At 36.4% G+C, this 21338-nt stretch overlaps 1 protein-coding gene across 4 annotated transcripts in view; it reads right to left on the reverse strand.

Annotated features, from left to right (window-relative positions):
- The window catches only part of sd (TEA domain transcription factor 1 homolog scalloped), a 121695-nt gene that overhangs the window by 81725 nt on the left and 18632 nt on the right, over positions 1-21338 (reverse strand). For 2 of the 4 annotated variants that reach the window (XM_034969116.2, XM_034969118.2), the window contains exon 2: positions 5718-5794. The exons of the other annotated variants lie outside the window; for them this stretch is intronic. In XM_034969116.2, coding sequence (XP_034825007.1) covers positions 5718-5751 — 34 coding nt within the window. In that variant the 5' untranslated portion in view covers positions 5752-5794. The remainder of the gene's footprint in view (positions 1-5717; positions 5795-21338) is intronic. 4 annotated transcript variants of the gene reach the window in all.

Genomic DNA, 21338 nt, shown 5'->3' on the forward strand with positions numbered 1-21338 from the left:
CTCAAGATTTAAATAGAGCAAATTATTATTAAAGCTAATAAAGTGCGGATTTACCTATATAAAAAGAACTTTACTGAAGACCGCGAAGGAAGGTGGCAGGATGATATTTTTTTCAAGGATAGAGAAATAATATATTAAATTAAAATAGCTCTAGTTTTAAATTTGAATTTGAGCCTCAATAGCTCAACCGGTATAGGAGTGGACTGAAAACCGAAAGGTCGACGGTTCAAACCCCGCCCGTTGCACTATTGTCGTACCTACTCCTAGCACAAGCCTGACGCTTAATTGGAGAGGAAAGGGGAATCTTAGTCATTTAACATGGCTAATATTCTTGTTAAATAACAAAAAAAAATATAGACTTATGAAGAAAGAACCTTACTGAAGATCGTGATGGGCGATGGTAGAATGATGATTTATTTAGTAAAGGCATTCACAGCTGTTATAAAGAGTAAAATTAGTATAAAAATTAATTAGATGCTGATTTGTGTAGAAAGAACCTTACTGAAGGTCGGAAAGGATGGTGGTATTTAATTGGCAAATCAATCGGGCCACTACAAACAACCCGAACCAATTAACCCCATGCAAACGTCTCGAATTGCTGTCGATTAGTCTGAACTTAGGAGCGAGGGAACATCCTTGAAGAATAAGTTATTTTGTAGGTAGAGAGGATTACTTTTAGTGCACTCAATGTTAAGTAGGTAATCTAAATTGGAAATCTATTCTAACACTGATACTGACCGATAATATACAGCTTAAAACGGTGGGTCTAGAAGCATGACATTTTGCACAGGAGTTCCTTAGGTATCCTATAATGTAGGTGAGCACAAATAAATGGTTTTGAATCCCCTAAAGGGCTAAAATTAGGGTTAGTGTGGCAAGTACCTGAATAAGTAGTGAGTAGGTACGTTTTAGAAGTTACAAATGTAGAATTAGACTTCTGTTTTCAAATAAAAATCTGTTGTATCAGCGTTTTTGCAAATAATTCCCTAAAGGTAAAATGAGGAACAATTTTTTAAGAAGGCAATAGTAAATAGTAAATATAAACAGTCCCTGACATGTTGCCAGTAGGTAGATAATCTCATCGGGTAAAAATCGTTTACTGAAAAACTTAAACATGCATCCAATGTAAGCGATAGAGGTAAACAAAGCAACTTGAAAACTTCAGTTCAATTTATCTCACTATTACTTATCATAGGTTATAGTTCTCACGATCACAAATCAAAACGCAGGTAGAAACAGACATTCATAAACAACTGGGCTTTTTTTGAGTTAGCTTTGCTAATAGCCTAGCAATAAAATACTAATCCGGTCTAAAAGAAAAAAAAAACGGTAGTAAAAAATTAAAAACATGTTTGCTTAGGTAGACGATCGCTATATTATCAACATTTTTAAAATATATTAAGATCCAGTTGCATGATAGATGGTTATATTTACATGTCACATTATCGTTACTGTTAAAGTTTAACAAGTCTACTGGACAAGACTAATGCACAAGTCAGTATTCATATCTTCATGATTAAGTTTAACGCCCTTCTCCATTCATTCAAAAACCAAAACTTTTATTTGACAAACATTTGCCCCAAAAATAAACCATTAATAGTGCAATCGATGAGTCGATTAGCATAGTAAATAACAAGTGAATCACATAATGGTTTTAAACCGAGAGGTTATAGGTTCATTCTCACGCAGTTAAAAATAGAGCTGGATTCGATGCGGTTTTTATGAGTTGCGCACGAGTGTTATTTCTGAAACCCTTCTATCTAAGTTTAATACACTTGTAAAAGGAGTAGGTACTGGTTTAATTATTATTAAGGAATCATTTTGACATATCCCTAGCTAGAATTCATGTTATTCTGACGAATCTAAGTTTTTCAAAGTATCAGATAGGTAAAATATTTTTCAATGTTTCAATCATGTTTCATAAGAGCTTGTGAAAATTGTTGTCAAACTTGTTGTGTTGTTAACGGTAGAATTTTCTCATAGCTATGAGGTCCCTCTCCAATGTCTCCTTAAAGGTATTATTCCGAACCACGCTTCACGCAGCAGCGCTGCCGCAACAGTGCTGTTACCAGCTGTCGCGGCAGCAATGTAGCGGAACATTGCTGCCTAGCTCGGAATGTAATGTCATATGTAATGTCTCTTATAGAGATTGTATGGGGACCAGTAGTGCCGCGACAGGACTGTGACAGCTGGTGACAGCACTGTTGCGGCAGCGCTGCTGCGTGCAGCGTGGTTCGGAATCATACCTTAAGACGAACAGTCATTACGTTAACATTTTAGTGACAAATCATGACAAAAGCTACACAGTATGGATACCTATAGTACCAATGTGACAAAACAAAAGTAAAAACTTAGGCAAAAGTATCTAAGTAAGTAAACTAAATGTAAATAATAAATGACGGTATCAGTCAGCCAGTTATGTAAGACACGCATCGCCTTATCAGCATAATCTTGAACTTGATTCGCATCACGAATCTAATTTCTTATCTACAAGCGAGTCACGCATTGCCAGTAACAATAACAAAATAAAGAAATTGCTCTATATCCGTCATAATAATTTACACATCTTAAGTAATTTGTTATGTTTTACATCGTTTTGATCTTAATACAAAAAGCCTGAGCGTTAATGTAAGTTTTTGAATAAATAATCTTATCCACATAATAATCGTAGCCACAATGTCTTTCACACAAGGTTGCCTTTGTAAGAAACTGTTTGCAGTAGGTACTAAGGCTTTCTATCTGTTGTTAATTTATGTCTATTTATGGTGTGCAAATCGCAATAATATTTTTCATTTTATTGTCACTAGAGTTAGCATTATTATTGTCTCGATTGGTTGTTCGTCATATTCGATCATCCATTTTATAAATGTAATGGCAACTTTTTAACTTTTAATTATTCATTACTAGATGATGCCCGCGACTTCGTCCGCCTGGATTTAGGTTTTTAAAATCCCGTGGGAACTCTTTCATTTTCCGGGATAAAAAGTATGTCCTTCCCCGGGATGCAAGCTATCTTTGTACCAAATTTCATCAAAATCGGTTGAACGGTTGGGCCGTGAAAAGCTAGCAGACAGACAGACAGACACACTTTCGCATTTATAATATTAGTATGGATTTATACTAATAACTATTTAACTAGTTGCGGAGGTCTTAGGTAGGTATAGCTGGTATAGTAATTGCTTTGTAAGAATTACCAAGTTGGTGTGTAAAATATTATGTCAAATATTATATATAGGCATCGAATTTATTTTGATTTTTCTTACCTATTCAACCAATATATAGGACTTGATCCATTATTTCTCTAACTTTAATTTATATTTTAAAGACATTAATTTATTAAGTATGATTATAAATAGAGAGACAAGGATAAACATGATAAACAAATTAAGTTGTTAATCAATTTTAATTTTTCTAAAATTTAGCTGATAATAATTATTATTGTTACGTTTTCTTAACAATGAATTGATGACTATTATACTATAGTATATTCCTCACGCGCCATTTTTAATTTTTGTGTCAAATTTCATGTCAAAAGTACGACTTTAGTTAGATTGTAAAAGGTGAACCGCATTTTTGAAAATGACAGTTGACCCATAGAGTTAAAAGGGCGCGTGAGGAGTCATTTTTTATGGACTATAAATAAAATATGTTAAAAAATATACGAGAAAGTATCGAATTGATCAGTGTCTTATTAAGTATATTGAAAGAACCATGTCTTTCATTGATAAGAAAACCGTTCGTCGGTTAAATTGATATCATTATAAAATTAGTTCAAGTAAACCACCGGTTTTACTCCGGCCCTTGTATAGCACTCAATTAAATAAGTGAAAGTAGAGCACCGTTGTATGGGGAGGCGCCAATCTCTTTTAATTACGTTAATCGACATCGCTTATTATTGATTGAAGTTTATTAATAACTAGCTTATGCTCGCGACTTCGTCCGCGTGGACTACACAAATTTCAAACCCCTATTTCACCCTCTTAGTACCTAGTTGAATTTTCAAAAATCCTTTCTTTGCGGATGCCTACGTCAAAATAGCTACTGCATGCCAAATTTCAGCCCGATCCGTCCAGTAGTTTAGGATGTGAGTTGATAGATCAGTCAGTCAGTCAGTCATCTTTTCCTTTTATAAATTTAAGACTGCTTATGCTCGCGAGTTCATCCGCGTGGACTACACAAATTTCAATTTGACCCTATTTGACCCTATCTATTGATGAAAACCACATTGAAAGCCGTTGCGTGGTTTAAAAGATCTACGGACAGACGGCGGGAAGCGACTTTACTTTATAGTACTGTGTAGAGATGTAGAAACGTGAGCGATATTTTTCCATGTCGAAAGTTACGTCATAATACGCCTTTATCATTTCGCAGAAAAGATAAGCCGCGATAAGAACTGGCCAGGAATTATAATTAAGCCAGATAATAGCCGTAATAGATGAGTAACGACGTTACGCTAGTAATTAACAGTTTTTTTGGAACGACTAATTGACGACATTGCATGCAACTTATTTATTAAACTTAATCTTTGTTTAGAGAAATTCAATGTTCTGTATAGTAACCGCGGAGACATACATATTCATAATTTAAAATTTACCTTGCGGAGTACTGTACATATTTTTAGGTACAGTTTCAAATTCGTCCATGTATCTATGGTTGCAAATTTATATGCCTGTAGGTTTTTTCTCCTTTTTTATAAGCAACACACATACATATAGGCAGTGGCGTGCAGCTCATAGAAGCATAAACACACTGCTTACCCTCATTGTAATAAATCAATGCTTATTTTTCATTATAACCTGCCGTAAAATAAGTTCATACCTAAATGCATACCCTGGCTTGAACTCCTGTGCACGCCACTGCATATAGGCAGTTATAACATTACGGAATAACGGACTGTGCCGCCCGTCAACCTTTTGAATTGCATAAAAAGCAAGCTTTGTTGGTACTTTACCACGAAAACTATGTATACTAATTAATTAATTAATTAATGTAAATTATATACATTGCACAGTTTTTGTTGTACCTACTTAGCAATATTTTATTTGACATGGTCTAATAGAACTGGTGTTGCTACATGCATAGCTGGAAGCGGACCATCAGACAGTATAGGAGATTCCAATTTGATATGTACTTAGTTGTTGTATATTAGTAGATTGTACAACAAGGGTATAAAACAAGCCATTCTATCCGAGACATATATCTACCCGAGCCGAAGGCGAGGGCAGATAGGTATTTAAGTCGAGGGTAAAATGGGTTTTGTGACCCCTTTGTACTCTCTGCTTTTCACTTCGATTGCGAGGAAGCTCACTCTCATACTTCACATTTTCTGGTCATTACAGCTGTTCTCTAGCCATACACCAATAAATCACCCACTGCACAGGTATAAGGTCAGAGGCCTTTTAATGAAACGCCAAATAATATATAGAGTGATATACTCACTGTGCAAGTTCACGGTCGGAGACCTTTTGCGTGACAACAACAGTAGCTTACATAAACTACCAGGAGAACATGGGAGCATGGAATTTCCATACAACACTTTTATGCACGAGAGCATAAAAAACTGTTTTCCATCCGCTTAAACATCCAACATAAAGAAGAACTTTAAGAGCATGAGAAGTCAAAAATTTTATAATCCGACAAGGTCTGCAGGGAACATTAAAGTGTCGGTCATAATATTATAGTCCGACATACAGGGCAGTGAACGTTTTTGCTCTTACCAAGATTAGCGTAGTATCCTGCAGGGTGCATCATGACTGAACCGATCACCGAAGTAAACTTTCCATTTGTCACTTACCTAAAACGAACAAATCATAAATTATAAGATTTACAGTGTAGGAAAATTATTATAATAGAACTTGGATCACATAGAGTGGTATTGTACAGTTGAGTCACACTGACCGGTAGTTCTTAACTTTTGTCAAATGCATGATAAAAGTTAAGTTAAACTAAAGTGCCTCATATCTTTCACGGTTATCTTAAAGGTACATCAATGATCAAAACTTTATCTAAATAGAACATTGATAGTCTTACAACTTGTTTTACAGAATCTAATTTATATGCAGATTGTGAAAAGAGATAAAAAGACAGCTCTATCTTGTAAATATCACATAACAATTTTTTTGGTATATTTCCATTAGATAAACAAATTTCTGTATTTCATAAGATATCCTGATAGCTCGCCGATAGTCGCTTAACTATCATAACATGAATAGACACCTGCCTAAATAAGTAATATAAAACTTTCATATATTTAACAGATACCTACTCAAGTATTTCGATATAATAGCGTAAGCAGTTTTTTCTATATTTCTTAATTAATTGTTCTTTATTTAAATGATTATACTATTTACGAAAAATGATATCTCACAATCATTGTTATCATGATCAACCCATCGCCGGCTCTCTACAGAACACGGGTATCATCTCAGAGTGAGAAGGGTTTTGGCCATAGTCTACTACACTGGCCATTTGGTGTGGTGCAGATTCGCTCACGATGTTTTCCTTCGCCGTTAAAAGCAAGTGATATTTAATTAATTACCTACTTACGCACATAACTTCGAAAAGTTAGAGGTGCGTGCCCGGGATCGAACCCCCCTACGATTACAAGAAGGCGGACGTGCTAACCACTAGGCTATCACAGCTTAATCTGATAACAATTTTACCACACATTAGATAAAATTATTATTATCAGATTTCTTATAATATATTTCAAAATAACTTTGTATTGGTTTATTTACAAACTAAACAATTATAGTCAACTAGCTGATGCCCGCGACTTCGTCCGCGTGGATTTAAGTTTTCCAAAATCCCGTGGGAACTCGTTAATTTTCCGGGATAAAAAGTAGCCTATGTGCTAATCCAGGGTATAGTCTATCTCCATTCCAAATTTCAGCCAAATCCGTCCAGTAGTTTTTGCGTGAAGGAGTAACAAACATACATACACACACACACATACAAACTTTCGCCTTTATAATATTAGTCGGAAAGTCCGTCCGTTGGTAACGAACTGATGAATCAAAAGCGGGTACCAGATTATGCAAAATCTAAAGCGATGCATAAAGGCGACATTTCATTTCGGTAATGTATTCGCAATATCCATTGTAGGTACTGAGATGGAATATTCGGGAGTATAGCGGGCTAGAATTCAAGCAAGGATTGCATATTCAGGCGGAGGCATGCGAGCACACGTGGCTGCCACGGCTGCCGGCTCCGGAATCTGACCAAATGCCCATCGGGCCTCGATTGTTACCTCAATTGCTATGCCTTATTTATGCTGTGCTTCCAAAACAATACGCAGGTGAAAGGTCTGTGAAAGGAATTTTTGCTAGACAGGTATACTTTTTATTTTTTAAAGTCTTAATTGAGATGAAGAAATTTATCTCATTAACGAAGTTTTGTTATATGTAATTTCTATGATGTAGGAACAATCCTTATACAATGCTTTCTGATCGACAGTATTCAACTATACCTACTAGCTGATGCCCCCGACTTCGTACGCGTAGATTTAGGTTTTTAAAAATCCCGTGGAAACTCTTTGATTTCCCGGAGTAAAAAGTAGCCTATGTCACTCTCCAGGTCTTTAACTATACCCATGCAAAAAATCACGTCAATCTGTTGCTCCGTTGCGACGTGATTGAAGGACAAACCAACAAACCAATAAACCAACAAACCAACACACTTTCGCATTTATAATATGGGTACTGATATAGGTACTGATTACTTAGTATACCTACCACCATATCTTTCATTTTTAGTACATTAAGTCATTTACAAAAGCCTAAGTAAGTAATAATAAAAAAATTCAAGTCACTTCTTCATCATCACCATCATCAACAACCATTTGCATCCACTGTTGGACAACGACAATCTTCGATATAATCTAATATAATTTTAATATTAGACACTCAATCAAAGTAAAATTTGAAAAAATGCTCTAAAAACTAAAAATATAACTCGTAGTTAAGAGAAATATCATTATGATTAGGATTGCGTTAAAATCACGCGCCATAACTAAATTCAACAAAGCGAAATCCTATACAGTGTAGATAATCCTCATAAAGAGCAATTTAGATCGTGACAAACGATCCGCGTTGCGCCGCTTAGTTTGGAAATCGTGGAATCGTGGTCTACACACGGAACCAACTTTCAATGACAACTAGATAAGTAAGATAAAGTTTACACACTTGGTTTGATGTCCATTCGATTTATGACCTTTATAGCGATTAAAATCATAGACATAAGTTTGATAGGCATTTATTCCAGTATTATTGTGGTTCATAAATGTCTGGTAATATCATCTGTTTATTGGTCATCACAGAATCTGACGGAATTTTTATTAAAAATATGGGTGGAACTGATTGATCTCAAACTATAATTATTGAAATATGATTAAGTCGACGCGACGCTGAATCGATGACGATTTAGTAGCAATATCGTGGCGATACAATTTTCCGCATCTTGCAGCATTTAAAACTGAGCTGTTCCTAACAAATTTTAGATCGAGATGTTCAAAATCAAATTTTTAAGAAAGTTAAAAAAAATCTTTATTTAATTATTATTATTTTTCTACAAAATAATATACTTAACTAATATACTATTTAGCCATCCTTCTGAGTTGAAGATCAATTTGCCTCGATTTCTTTTTGAAGGGCCGCGCCGCCAAATTAGATCTGGGGTGGAACGTAAGTTGGAGTCGAAGTTGGTCCCGTGTGTAGAGACTTTTATACTATTGTTAATTATAGGAACTATACACTAGTCGCCGACGCTAAACATACAATTTATTGTCAGTAAACTAGCACAGAGATACATCTCGCGAGATTTGTGCGCGTTATGAATAGTCGAAAACGTTTGAAGACAAATTGACTCGTTTCGGCGGTAGTTGTTTTTAACAAAGAATCAACTTTGAAATATTTAGAACAATTAGTTTATGGTATACTAGCTTATGCTCGCGACTTCGTCCGCGTGGACTACACAAATTTCAAGCCCCTATTTCACCCCCTTAGGGGTTGAATTTTCAAAAATCCTTTCTTAGCGGATGTCTACGTCATCATAGCTATCTGCATGCCAAATTGCAGCCCGATCGGTGCAGTAGTTTGAGCTGTGCGTTGATAGATCAGTCAGTCAGTCAGTCAGTCAGTCACCTTTTCGTTTTATATATTTAGATTATATTTTAAAAGATATTTAGCTATTTACTCTAGTTCTTAATTTTATACGAGAGTCATAAACATAAGGTACCTACCAAAGGTATTAAGGATATATGTAGCCTAACCTAATGTCTAGATTTTCGTTAGTTTATAATCTGTAACTAATATTATAAAAAAGTAAAGTTTGTAAGTTTGTTTTAAGGTTTGTTGAAGGTGAAAATTCTTTCACCAGTAGAAAGCTACATTATTCCTGAGTGACATATTAGTTTATTTAAAAAAAGTTGAGATCGCTACGAAAATTTTAATAGGTTAGTCTATGATAAACTAAATAACACATTTTATGTAGGCAATGCAGTTCGTTCTTTTTGAAAAATGATTATAATAAATAGTCACAAATATTTAGAAAACTCTACTTAAAGCGTTGGCATTATTTTAATATAGTAAAATAACATTATTATAGCAATATGATATCGACCCACGCATCGACACCATAATAGGCCATAGGTATTACTAGTAGATTGACCTTTAGCTTTAGGATGAAGTACAAAATGCCTAACCAAGGTCCTTCGCTTGGTAATGTCAAACGTCAGATGTTCCTCTTAGCTGATAGCTCTCCAATATAGCAGCTTACCTGCCTTGTACTGTTACCAAAAATGTTCTAAAAATTCTTTTAGACGGTTAACGGAAAGGTTTACTTACGCTACATAGTACATACCAAAAAGCCCGCAAGCATTTTTAAATCTTAATAGGCACCGTTGTTAAACTATAACTCCTTAGGGCCCATTTAGGGCATACCTACTCGACCAAAAATTCGGCTTAGAAAATACCATACCAATACAATTATTTTAAAGGTAGGTATTTGTACGAGAAATTTTAATTAAGGCTTCAGTTGGCAGTAAATTATGTGGTAAACTTCTCTGGACCATGTTTTAACAGTTGAAAAATCGACGTTTGCCTTTAACCGCAGCAGAGCAATGTCAGTCAAATAGCGATTGGAGTGAGAGATAATACAAAATCTGAGTCAAGATCTAAAGGCTCCAATACACATTGAGTTAAAGAGTTGGGCAGGGGCCCAGGCCCAGGGGGGGCTTAGACACCGGGGCAATGTAAAGAGTTCTGTCCACGTTGGTAGCCAATGTTTCGTAACCAGCTACGAAATAAGATTTATACTTTGTCCTTTCGTAGCTGGTTATTAATCAAGAATATTTTATCCGGGTTCGTAACGGAATAAGATAAAAATTACGTCGTTTCGTAGTAGCCAGTTACAAAAAGACATTAATCTTATATTCCGTTACGAGCCCGGATAAAATATTCTTGGTTACCTACCTGACCAGTTCCGAAACAACCCTGGATAAAATATTCTTCATTAATAACCAGTTACAAAAAGACGAAAATATCTTATTTAGTAGCTGGTTACGAAACATTGGTTACCAACGTGAATGGAACCGTTTAAAGACAGCTTCTGTAAACTTTGGCGTATTGGCCGTTTGAAAATTATGGATGTGGAAGGTACCTATCGCATCTGCCGTAATTTAATATGCATCACACTAAAAGACAATTTTTTCGTTAGTGAATAACTTGCAAACTGGATAAGCAGCCAACTTGTAAACGCTATCGGCGGCCGATTGCACCAAGATCGTGTGATGTGTGCTCGTAAACCGGCACTTGTCGCTGGGAGGCTAATGGCCATAATTCGTTGGACTTATTTTTTACGATAACTACTTCGTGAGTCCAATAGGTATGCTTGCCCAAGATGTACTGAGGGCTAAAGCCTTAAAGAGGTAAATTTTAATCTTATTCCGTTACGACCCCGGATAAAATATTCTTGATTTATACCCAGTTACGAAAAGACGAAGTATAAATCGTATTTCGTAGCTGGTTACGAAACATTGACTACCAACATTTTCAGATTTCGGTCGAAAACATCAGTACCGAAGATTCCTTTACTTACTTCCATTACTTATTCTTTTAACGGAAAACTTATCGCTGTATCAAATCTAGACCGGCGATTAAGGAACAATGGGACATTAATAAAAACGCTATTTGTACTGGTGCGAAGCGTGAAAATGTTCCGTTTCTGTGAAATTCGCTTACTTTACGACTGCAAAGCTATAAATTTTTTATTTTATGTTGCTAAGAAAAATAAATATATTATGTACCTATTTAACCAAGAAGTTAAGTACTAGAACATTCTATGTTTTGCTGGCTTTGCAGTATATCTATATATATAAAAGGAAAAGCTGACTCTGACTGACTGAGTGATCTATCAACGCACAGCTCAAACCACTGGACGGATCGAGTTGAAATATAGCATAAAGACAGCTATTATGACATAGGCATCCGCTAAGTAAGGATTTTTGAAAATTCAACCCATAGGGGGGTTAAAATAGGGATTTGAAATTTGTGTAGTCCACTCGGACGAAGTCGCAGGTATAAGCTAGTATTAGAAGTCAGAATTGAAATGCTGTACTAATAGTCAAGTAATATGCGAAAGGATTTGGGAGACCACCGAATTATTATCCTAAGAAAACCCCTACCTAAGCCTAACCTAAAGAAATTGGTTAAACGGATGGGCCATGAAAAGCTAGCACACAGACAGACACACTTTCGCATTTGTAATATTAGTATGGATATACAAAACTGGCTTTACCTATATTCACGAGCACGACGTGAATAATTGTGCGTCAAATAAATTTGGTGAAACATTGCTCGTTGTAAACTTAGAACCTTTTGTTAGGAATTGAAATAATATAGGTACCTACATAGATATTTAGTTTAAAGTGTATCTAGATTTAACTGTTGCGAAATCAGTTTTATATCGAAACCGGTTTATTCAAAACTACCTAAAGAGTCGCACAATATCTAGTCTGAATTAACCGAACCGTGAAATGTAAAGCTCTAAAGTCTGAGCTCAGACTTAAAGCTTCTAATAAAATAACGTTTTGGAAATATTTTATAAACTTTACTAGGCACTCAACTAATTTATATGAAATTAGATTATGCCCGATACTTTGTCTGCGTGGTTTAAGGTTTTTAAAAATCTCAAGGGGATTCCTTGTTTTTCCGGGATAAAAGTCGCCCATTACCGTATCAATCAATCAATCAACGGGATGCAAACAATGTCTGTACCAAATAGATGATGCCTGCGACTTCGTCCACGTGTGAGAACTCTCTGATTTTCCGGGACAAGAAGTTGGCCTATGCCCATTCCCGGGGCGCAAGGCGTATCTCTGTACTAACAGGCAGACACATTTCGCATTTATAATATTACTTAATATGGATATATCTAGTATGGATCTGGTATAGAGTCATGTCACATCCTGGAGACTGACATAGGATTAAGTCCCAGGAAAACAATCCTTTTGGTTTCCTTGCAGGATTTTAATAAACCTAAACCGAACAAAGTCGTGGGCTACAACTAGCAATATTATATTTCCATTATACCTACAGGTTTTAGCTATATTTTCCTTCACCCAACAGCACTTAATGAATTCAGAATATTAATTAAGCATATAAGTTTTGTAGACGAAATTTGTCAGGATACACACGGTCTACGCACTAGACCATCACGACTACTTAAAAAATACGTTCCAGTCTCTAATTAAATATAATAAATAATTCAATGTTCATTAGCTACGCGAGTCACGAGGCAGATCTTTCGGTTAGCGATACGCTGCTAGATGAAAAAGCAAGAGCCTCGGTCCAATGCGAGGTATGCTCGGAATGGCAGGGGCATCCGGGCGGCAGCGATTGTTACCAGTTATCACTGAATGTTTTTCACCGGGGCATTTTGTGTCGCTACAAAAAACCACATAAAGGGCGGGCGCGGCTCGTTTGAGATACCGCCCCTGTGGGAAAATCGTCGCCAGAAAACTGCGAGCAAATAAATTATAAACTCTCTCACGTGGAACGCGATCCGGCATGTTCACTTTTATTTGTACAAAGCTCATAAACAGCGAGGATGCACCGCGGCGCGTAGTTGTGCACGTTTAACTTGCAACGCTTTGGGAAAATCTAGGGACGCTTGAATAAACCTCGAATGTTTGCTGAAAGTTGAGATAAATTTTGCATTCGCCCGAACAGCGCTGAGGGCTTGCACGTGCGTAGTGACAGCGCGATTGGCTTTTAAGGCACGGACAAACGCTTTCAAGACGGCACGGACTCGATTGCACTGTAGCGTGAACACCAGATTTGACACTATACGGATCAGCGGTCCCACCCAGTGACCCGCTCGTACTTGCAGGCGGCGTTGATACCACTGGAAAGGGCCATCGCCCTGAAACAGTTATAAAAAGGGTGTGCATAGATGACCACGGACTCTGAAAACAAGACAGCAGTGCGGCTAACACGGCTCCTAGAAGTTGTAATAACGCCTCAAGTAGGTAGCAGTATCTAAGACCTACACGTGACGGCAAAGGGTGCGGGCAGCAGCACGGCATTTTGTCATTATCATGACATGGCCTGATTTAACCTAACCGTACACATAATAATGTGCACATAATAATATTTGTAAATTGTAATACATTCAAACTTCATTCAAGGAACTGCATGAGAGCACGTCACACTGGCGAGCGCAATGGTAACTGCAAGCTAAGCGCGAGTCCTACTTGAGCGTGAATGCTTTCATAAAGTTCCATATTATAGTTGTAATGGTGTGCCATTTCAAATCATATAGGATACACGCTCGACGCCGAGTGTGAGCTTTGTCGTGTTGCTGCCGTTATGCGTCGCTGCCATCGCGTTTTGTGTCCAGGTGTGACGTTGTAAATTTTGAACTACTAACTGGCGTCTCGCTTTTAATTAAAATCTATTTTGTTCAAAGTATGTTGGTGCCACCTAGCATCAAGGTGCAGAACTACGCGTGGGTCGATGCTCAGAGTTCATTCGAGCCACAATAGATGGCGTTTGCTTCGTTGTCAATTGTCGTAAAAATAAAACAAAATAATTAAATAAAACCATAATATCATTTGTTTATTGTTAAGTCATTAACAAAACGGTTCTTATAATATATCCTTAGGTTCCGCAAATATTCAAAAATGAATTGGCTTCATGATCAAACTAAATGAGAGCGGCCACACTCGGGTTGCGTCTGGCAACACCGATTGGTGAGATTTAGAATTTTTCTGGAGTCAACATGTGAAGACGAATTTTTTTCGTTCCAGGAAAATCTCATTCTTTTCGCCCATGGCTTCGCCTGGGAAAATACAATAGTTATAAATTTAGTCATCCTAACGTATTTCAATGTTTCATCAATTATGGTGAGTGAAAAATCAAGTAATGTGGATTCGACAAAATGGCGGTTTGGTTAGAGAAAATCCTAATTTCATGATTTTCCCTTTCAGTTCCAGTTATTTTACCTTCCCAAATAAATGAGGATAATGGGTTGTGGGTGGCCTCCTGAAAACCATTGGTGGCCAGGAGTTCAATAGGTGAGTTGTGTTTGATCGGGAAAATTCCACGTGTCGAAATTTTCACACAGCACAAATTATAATCTTGTTTTTCTTTGTTGCAGGGTTTCCGTTTGCGTTTCCGTTTTTAGTTTTCGGTTTTCCGTTTTTTTTTGCTTTCGTTTTCCGTATTTATTTCTTTTGCACATTCACGTTGGCAACTTAATTTCTATGGATAAGACTTGGTGAAAATCTTTGTAATGAAACATTTCGGTTGTGAAGAATCAAATAAATTGAGTTTTGGAGCTTGGCCGATGCCGTCCAGCTACATTGCAGTCTTCGCACCTACAAGTAAGCAAATGTTTGTATCCTGGAACAGTTTAGTGAACCTTCTTAGTGTATGTGTACAGTAAGAACCCTGTCTTTACTACTGAGCTTTTATTTTGAAACAATTTTATGAATTTTACTGTGTCATTGTCTATTCCATGCCAATGGCATCTTAAATTTAAAACATAGATTTTATGTACTATCTACCTAAGGCATTCTAATGTATCTAAATTAAGTCTTGGCATTAAGCTAGAATAACTAAGCATTATTAGCCATCACTATGTATTAAGCGACCCCGGTAAAAGTTACATTAAAAACAATTTTGCCTAACATCTAGCAAATTTCATTTATAACACCTCATATACATTACAAGGGAGTCGACGGCTAGCTTCTATTCTTTACTAGGTAGATAGATCAAGTAAAGTAAATTATTATTTTTCCTCTAATCTTTGTAAGGTGGTAGATTATTCCGTATCCGGGTATATTTCTATTCCGCCCAATTTACCACCCTCACAAATGGCGCCCGAACGTTTTTTTATATAGTTATTTCAGTATATTTTGAGAAATTTTGTGAATTTTATGAAATGTACTCCGCTGATTGTACAATTTTCTAAGTAGTGACACATTGCAAAGAGCACTAAGCTGTTTTTATGGTTAACTAACTAAATAATAACTAATAGTTAGAAATTTTGTTTGATAGTTTAAGTAATTTTCTGAGTATAGTCCAACATTGGTTTTTTTTCTTATTTAATTAACACATTATAAATGGTGCTTATGCCGTTCAATTATGTTATTTGACTTACCTTGGAGGTGTATAAGTGAATGTTTGCCTTCAGTTTAGTAATAAACATTGCTTAACTGAGTTGTTGTTGGGTATTGCTTTCAATAGTAAGTACATCTTATGTTTGAAAATTCCGGTAACTTAGTATAATTAAAGTTTTGAAACGCTATGTCCTGTTAACTAGTTACACACATACATTTATAAATACTAAGAGTTACAACTTGTGAAACTAAATATATAAACTATATTCAGAGATTACATTAAGTTCAAGTAGGAAGTTATGAACAATTTTTTTTCAGTGACTTGATACTTCATTATTTTGTTGAAATTTTGTTTAGAGCTGTGTTAAGGTTATGATAAAAGCTACTTCACACACAAAACATGTTAAGTTTAAGTGAATGCTGGTAGTTTAAAGTGACATTTAGAAACAGATTTTGTTGTATTTTAGGTTATGTGTTAAAAGTGTAAAGTAACAGCCATCAAACCATTGCACAATCTCTTTGTTTTTTTTGAAAGATAATATGCTAGTCAGAGTTCATTGCAACTTTGTTGCCTGTTTACTTTTGTAATTGTAAAGGTTGTAACACACTGTGTACTCATAAAGGTGATACTGCACCTTACAATCATTTATTCAATTTTGGGAAGTTTTATTTTGTTATATTTTGTTTACTATAGTAATAATATGTGCTTGTATTATTAACAATATTTTGGAATAGGAACATAATTGATAAAATAGTTATATATATAATAGGATAGACTTAAGAATATTGTTTTTGTTGTGTATTTTGCTTGTGTATATTTAATAGTTTAAATAACTTCTTTTGTGTTTGTGTTTAACCAATTTGTATAAGGCTAAACATAGACAGTTACACAAGCTCGATATTTTGTTAAATGTGTTTTGACTTAACACAATGGAACAGACTTTTGCCCAGTTTCATTCACTTTTGAAGGACGAATTGTGTTATGAGGTATCCATTCGTTCCGAAACTCCAGCACCTACAGTGCTAGGTTTAAAGAAACAGTTAAAACAATTAATTCAGGAAATTCCTTCTGAATCAATTTTAGAGACGGATTTCACTTCTGAAAGTGAGTTAGGGGTTATTACTAAAAAACTTCAAGACTTAGAAGATTTATTAAAAAAGTGTTCTGACACTAAAGATAGACATGCCCTCTGTAGGTCTAAAGCTTTAGCTTCACATTTGTACTTTAGAATTTTGAGAATACAGTGTTCCGAACTCAGCTTAATAAGTAGGAAGAGTGAATTACATACAAAGTTGCAGAGTTTGATTTCCAGATTAGATGCTGACAATGAGTCGTCTCACGACGAATCACTGGATTCCGAGAGTACCGCCGTTGACTGCACTGGTGATAAAAATGTGGCCAAGTGGAAGTTAAATTTCAACGGACAGGGTGATCCGCGCAGTTTCATCGAACGCGTTGAGGAATATAAAAGATCTTATGGCGTTTCAGATGGAAAATTATTTGTTTCTGCATTTCATCTTTTTACAGGCCGAGCATTGTTATGGTACAGAGGCAACAAATGTCAAGTTTCGTCTTGGTCAGAATTGAAAACTTTATTTTTAGAGGAATTTGATGCAGTAGATTATGACTACAGGTTGCTAGGTGAAATTCGAGCAAGAACACAAGGCTCTGAAGAACCTGTGTCTATCTATTTCGCTGTAATGTTTGGCATGTTTTCAAGGTTGTCAACACCACTTTCCGAAGAACAAAAGTTACAAATTTTATTACATAATATTCGCCCTTTTTACTCAGAACAATTAGCTCTTGTTGACATTAAGTCTGTCGCAATGTTGAAGGAAAAGTGTCGCAAACTAGAGGCTGCGAGGCAGCGTTCCGCCTTATTTTCTGAGCCTACTAACAGTAAGGCAACTTTAAGTTCAGAGTTTGCTTACAAACAAGTGACAAAACAGATAAACACACTTTCAGTCACACCTGCACCTAAGGTTGATACAAGTAAAGGCACTGATTTTTCGAAAACAAATAAACAACTATGTTACAAGTGCGGCAAGGGTAACCATTCCTTTAAATTTTGCAGGACAGTTCCGAAATTTATTAGATGTTTTTCGTGTGGACGTCAGAACTTTACAGTAAAGACATGTCCAAGTTGTAGTAAAAAGGCGACTAGTAAACCCGCTCCGGACAAAAATTCAAAAAACTAATTAGTAAGAACTGTGCAGAGACACAAGTAAAGAACTTGGTCATTAACAACAAAACATCCCTTTTACCTGACACAGTTCTGTATTCAGCGGATAAACGAGACTTTAGGCCACATTTAAAGGTTTTTGTTGACGGTTTTGAGATTACAGGTTTACTAGATTCCGGTGCTTGCGCGTCAATTTTGGGTAACCAGGCGCACAAGGTTTTTTTGAGATTCGGTTATAAATTGCATAGCAGTATTGATACCACATTTTCAGTGGCAAATGGAGACAAACTTGATTGCATGGGTTATATGTTTATTCCGATTACTTATAATTCCGTAACTCACATAATAAAATTTTTTGTAGTACCCTCTATAATAGCGGATGTTATTTTTGGCTGTGACTTTTGGAAAACATTTCAGTTAGCCCCTGGCATTTTTGATAATTTAGAATTAATTAAGGCACCTTCTCAATTTTACAATATTTGTGCGATTGATAATAAACAAATTCATACCATCACTTCTTTTGAAAACTTATCATCTCAACAGAAAGAATTAGCCCAGTCTGTAGTAAATAAATTTTTAGATATTTCTTCAGAGAAAATTGGATTGGGTAGAACAAAATTAATTGAACATGTTATTGACACCGGTGATGCCTTGCCAATAAAAATAAAACAATATCCACTTTCTCCCGAAAAGAAGGAAGCTTTAAGTAAAGAGTTAGATAGGATGCTGGAAATGGACGTAGTTACTCCGAGTGAAAGCCCTTGGAATAACCCAGCAATTTTAGTGAAAAAGGCAAATGGAGACTGGAGATTTTGCCTAGATTGCAGGAAATTAAATTCAGTGACAAAGGGGGATTCATACTCAATACCGTACATTCCACAAATTCTAGATAGCTTGAAAGAGGCAAGGTTTTTATCATCGATTGATTTAAGTTCAAGTTTCTGGCAAATTCCGTTAGCTAACGACTCTCAGGAAAAAACCAGTTTTACAGTTCCTGGTAGAGGGTTATTCAAATTTAAAGTCATGCCGTTTGGCCTATGCGGTGCACCAGCACGACAGCAGAGGTTAATGGACCAGTTATTTAATCAAAATTTTTGTAGTGATATTGAAAATGGAATAGTATTTTGTTATATAGATGATATTGTTATTTGTTCTGCTGATTTTGAAACCCATTTAATTTTATTAAACAGAGTTCTGGATAAACTAAAAATGGCTCAACTATCCATAAATTTTGATAAATGTAATTTTTTTTCGAAACTCTTTGAAATATTTAGGGTATATAGTGGATGAATTTGGTTTACGCACAGATCCTGGAAAAGTTGCCGCAGTTTTGAACTTTCCGACCCCAAAAACTGCACAGGAGGTAAAGATTTTCCTAGGCACTTGTTCTTGGTACAGGCGCTTTATTAGGAATTTTTCAACCATCGCTGCACCACTCAATAGACTAACGAGTAAAGGAAAGAACGCACCTAAATTTGAGTGGAGCGAACAGGCAGAGGTAGCATTTAATACATTGAAGAATGCGTTGGTAACCGCACCTGTTCTTGCGGTACCGAATTTTGAAAAACCATTCAAAATACATTGTGATGCTTCTGCATATGGTGTTGGCGGTATGCTAACGCAAGAAACCGATGGTTGCGATCATCCCATTGCGTATGTCAGTAGGAGCCTAAATAAAAACGAAAGGAATTACAGCGCGACGGAACGCGAGGCTCTAGCTGTGATTTTTGCAGTGGAGAAATTTCAGGCTTATTTTGGTTCCAAGCCAGTCACAATTATCACAGACCATGCATCCCTAAAGTGGTTCTTAAATTTAGAAAATCCCTCAGGACGACTCGCCAGATGGGGTTGTAGATTATCACAGTATAATTTTGTTATCGAACATAGGAAGGGTTGTGATAATGTAGTTCCGGATACCTTGTCGAGACTCATACACGTAGATGTAGTTGGTGATCGTAATGATAACTCTAGTCAACAAGTTTTGGTAGATGACTGGTATGACAAAACATTTAATGGCTGTAAAATCAATCCAGCAAATTTTCCGAATTTTTGTATTTTGAACGATAAACTATATCGTTACAGTAAATGTAAATACCAGCTTCTCAGTGAGTTCGACTGGAAAGAGGTAGTCCACAAGAACGACATCCTTAGAATTATGCAACAAAACCATGCAGATGCAACTGCAGGTCATTTTGGTGTGTTCAAAACTCATCGCAGATTATCCCTCAGATATTTTTGGCGTGGTATGTATAAGGACGTGGTTGAGTACGTTAAGAATTGTGATACTTGCTCTGCGTATAAACACACGACATCAGCCACTCCAGGTCTGCTAGGGAAGCCTAAAGTCTGCGAGAGACCTTTTCAGGTCATTTCGGCTGATTTAGTCGGACCTTTGCCTAGGTCTAAATCAGGATTTACATTTCTTTTTGTGGTGACGTGTTGTTTTTCGAAATATACAATGTTGTTTCCGTTACGGCGTGCCACAGGTGCCGCTGTTGTTAAAGCGCTAGAGAATTTTGTATTTTTGAACCATAGTGTTCCAGAGACTGTGATTGTGGACAATGGGTCCCAATTTACAGGATCTGAATTCCGTAATCTCATTAAGCGTTATAATATTCCGAAATTACACTACACACCACTGTACACTCCGCAAGTTAACCTTGTTGAGAGGTACAATAAGGTTGTTATGACTGCTGTAGCCGCTTTTGTGAAAGATAACCACAGGTCCTGGGACGAAAACCTGTACAAGGTCCAGTTCGCCATAAACAGTGCGGTTAATGAATCCACTGGATTCTCCCCGTTCTTCCTTGTCCACGCTAGAGAACCGGTCTTAAATGGTTCCTTCTATAAGGACACGGATAAGGAGTACGAGGCCGGAATTCCAAGGGAGGAATACGCAGGAAAGTTTGGAACTTTGGAGGACATATTTGGTCAGGTTAGGAGAAATTTGTTTCAGGCTCATGCAGAGTATGCAACGCATTACAACTTAAGGCGTAGGTCTGCAAGCTATTCTGTTGGGGATATAGTGTGGAAAAAGACCTATCCACAAAGCGACGCTACAAATTTTTTCGCAGCTAAGCTGGCACCTAAGTATGAAAAGTGCAGGGTTGTCAAGGTTTTGTCACCTTTGGTTTACGAACTAGTTAGAGTAGCTGACAACCACCCAATAGGCACTTGGCATATTAAGGATATTAAGAAGTAGATATTTGCCATTACTTAGTTTGGTCTAAACTGTTTGAATATTTAAGTTATCAATATTCAATTAGGAATTTGTATGAGTGTAGTGATGTTCTGAATTAACAGTAACATTACCATGGTTCAGTTGAGGATGAATGTAGTGGATGTATGTAGGGATGAATATGTGATGATTGGAATGCTTGTGGTAGACCAACCGGTTGAGAAAGTAAAAATGCAAATATCGTACTTTGGGGATAACGAAAAGGGGGGGTTTTGTGTTTTGTTTTCGTTTTCCTTCTAGATAATGGATCATTTCTGTTATTTTTCCGATTCTGTTCCGAGATCTATTTTCTAGGAGA

The sequence above is a fragment of the Maniola hyperantus genome, chromosome 6, assembly GCF_902806685.2.
Source record: "Maniola hyperantus chromosome 6, iAphHyp1.2, whole genome shotgun sequence".
NCBI classification, from domain to species: domain Eukaryota; kingdom Metazoa; phylum Arthropoda; class Insecta; order Lepidoptera; family Nymphalidae; genus Maniola; species Maniola hyperantus.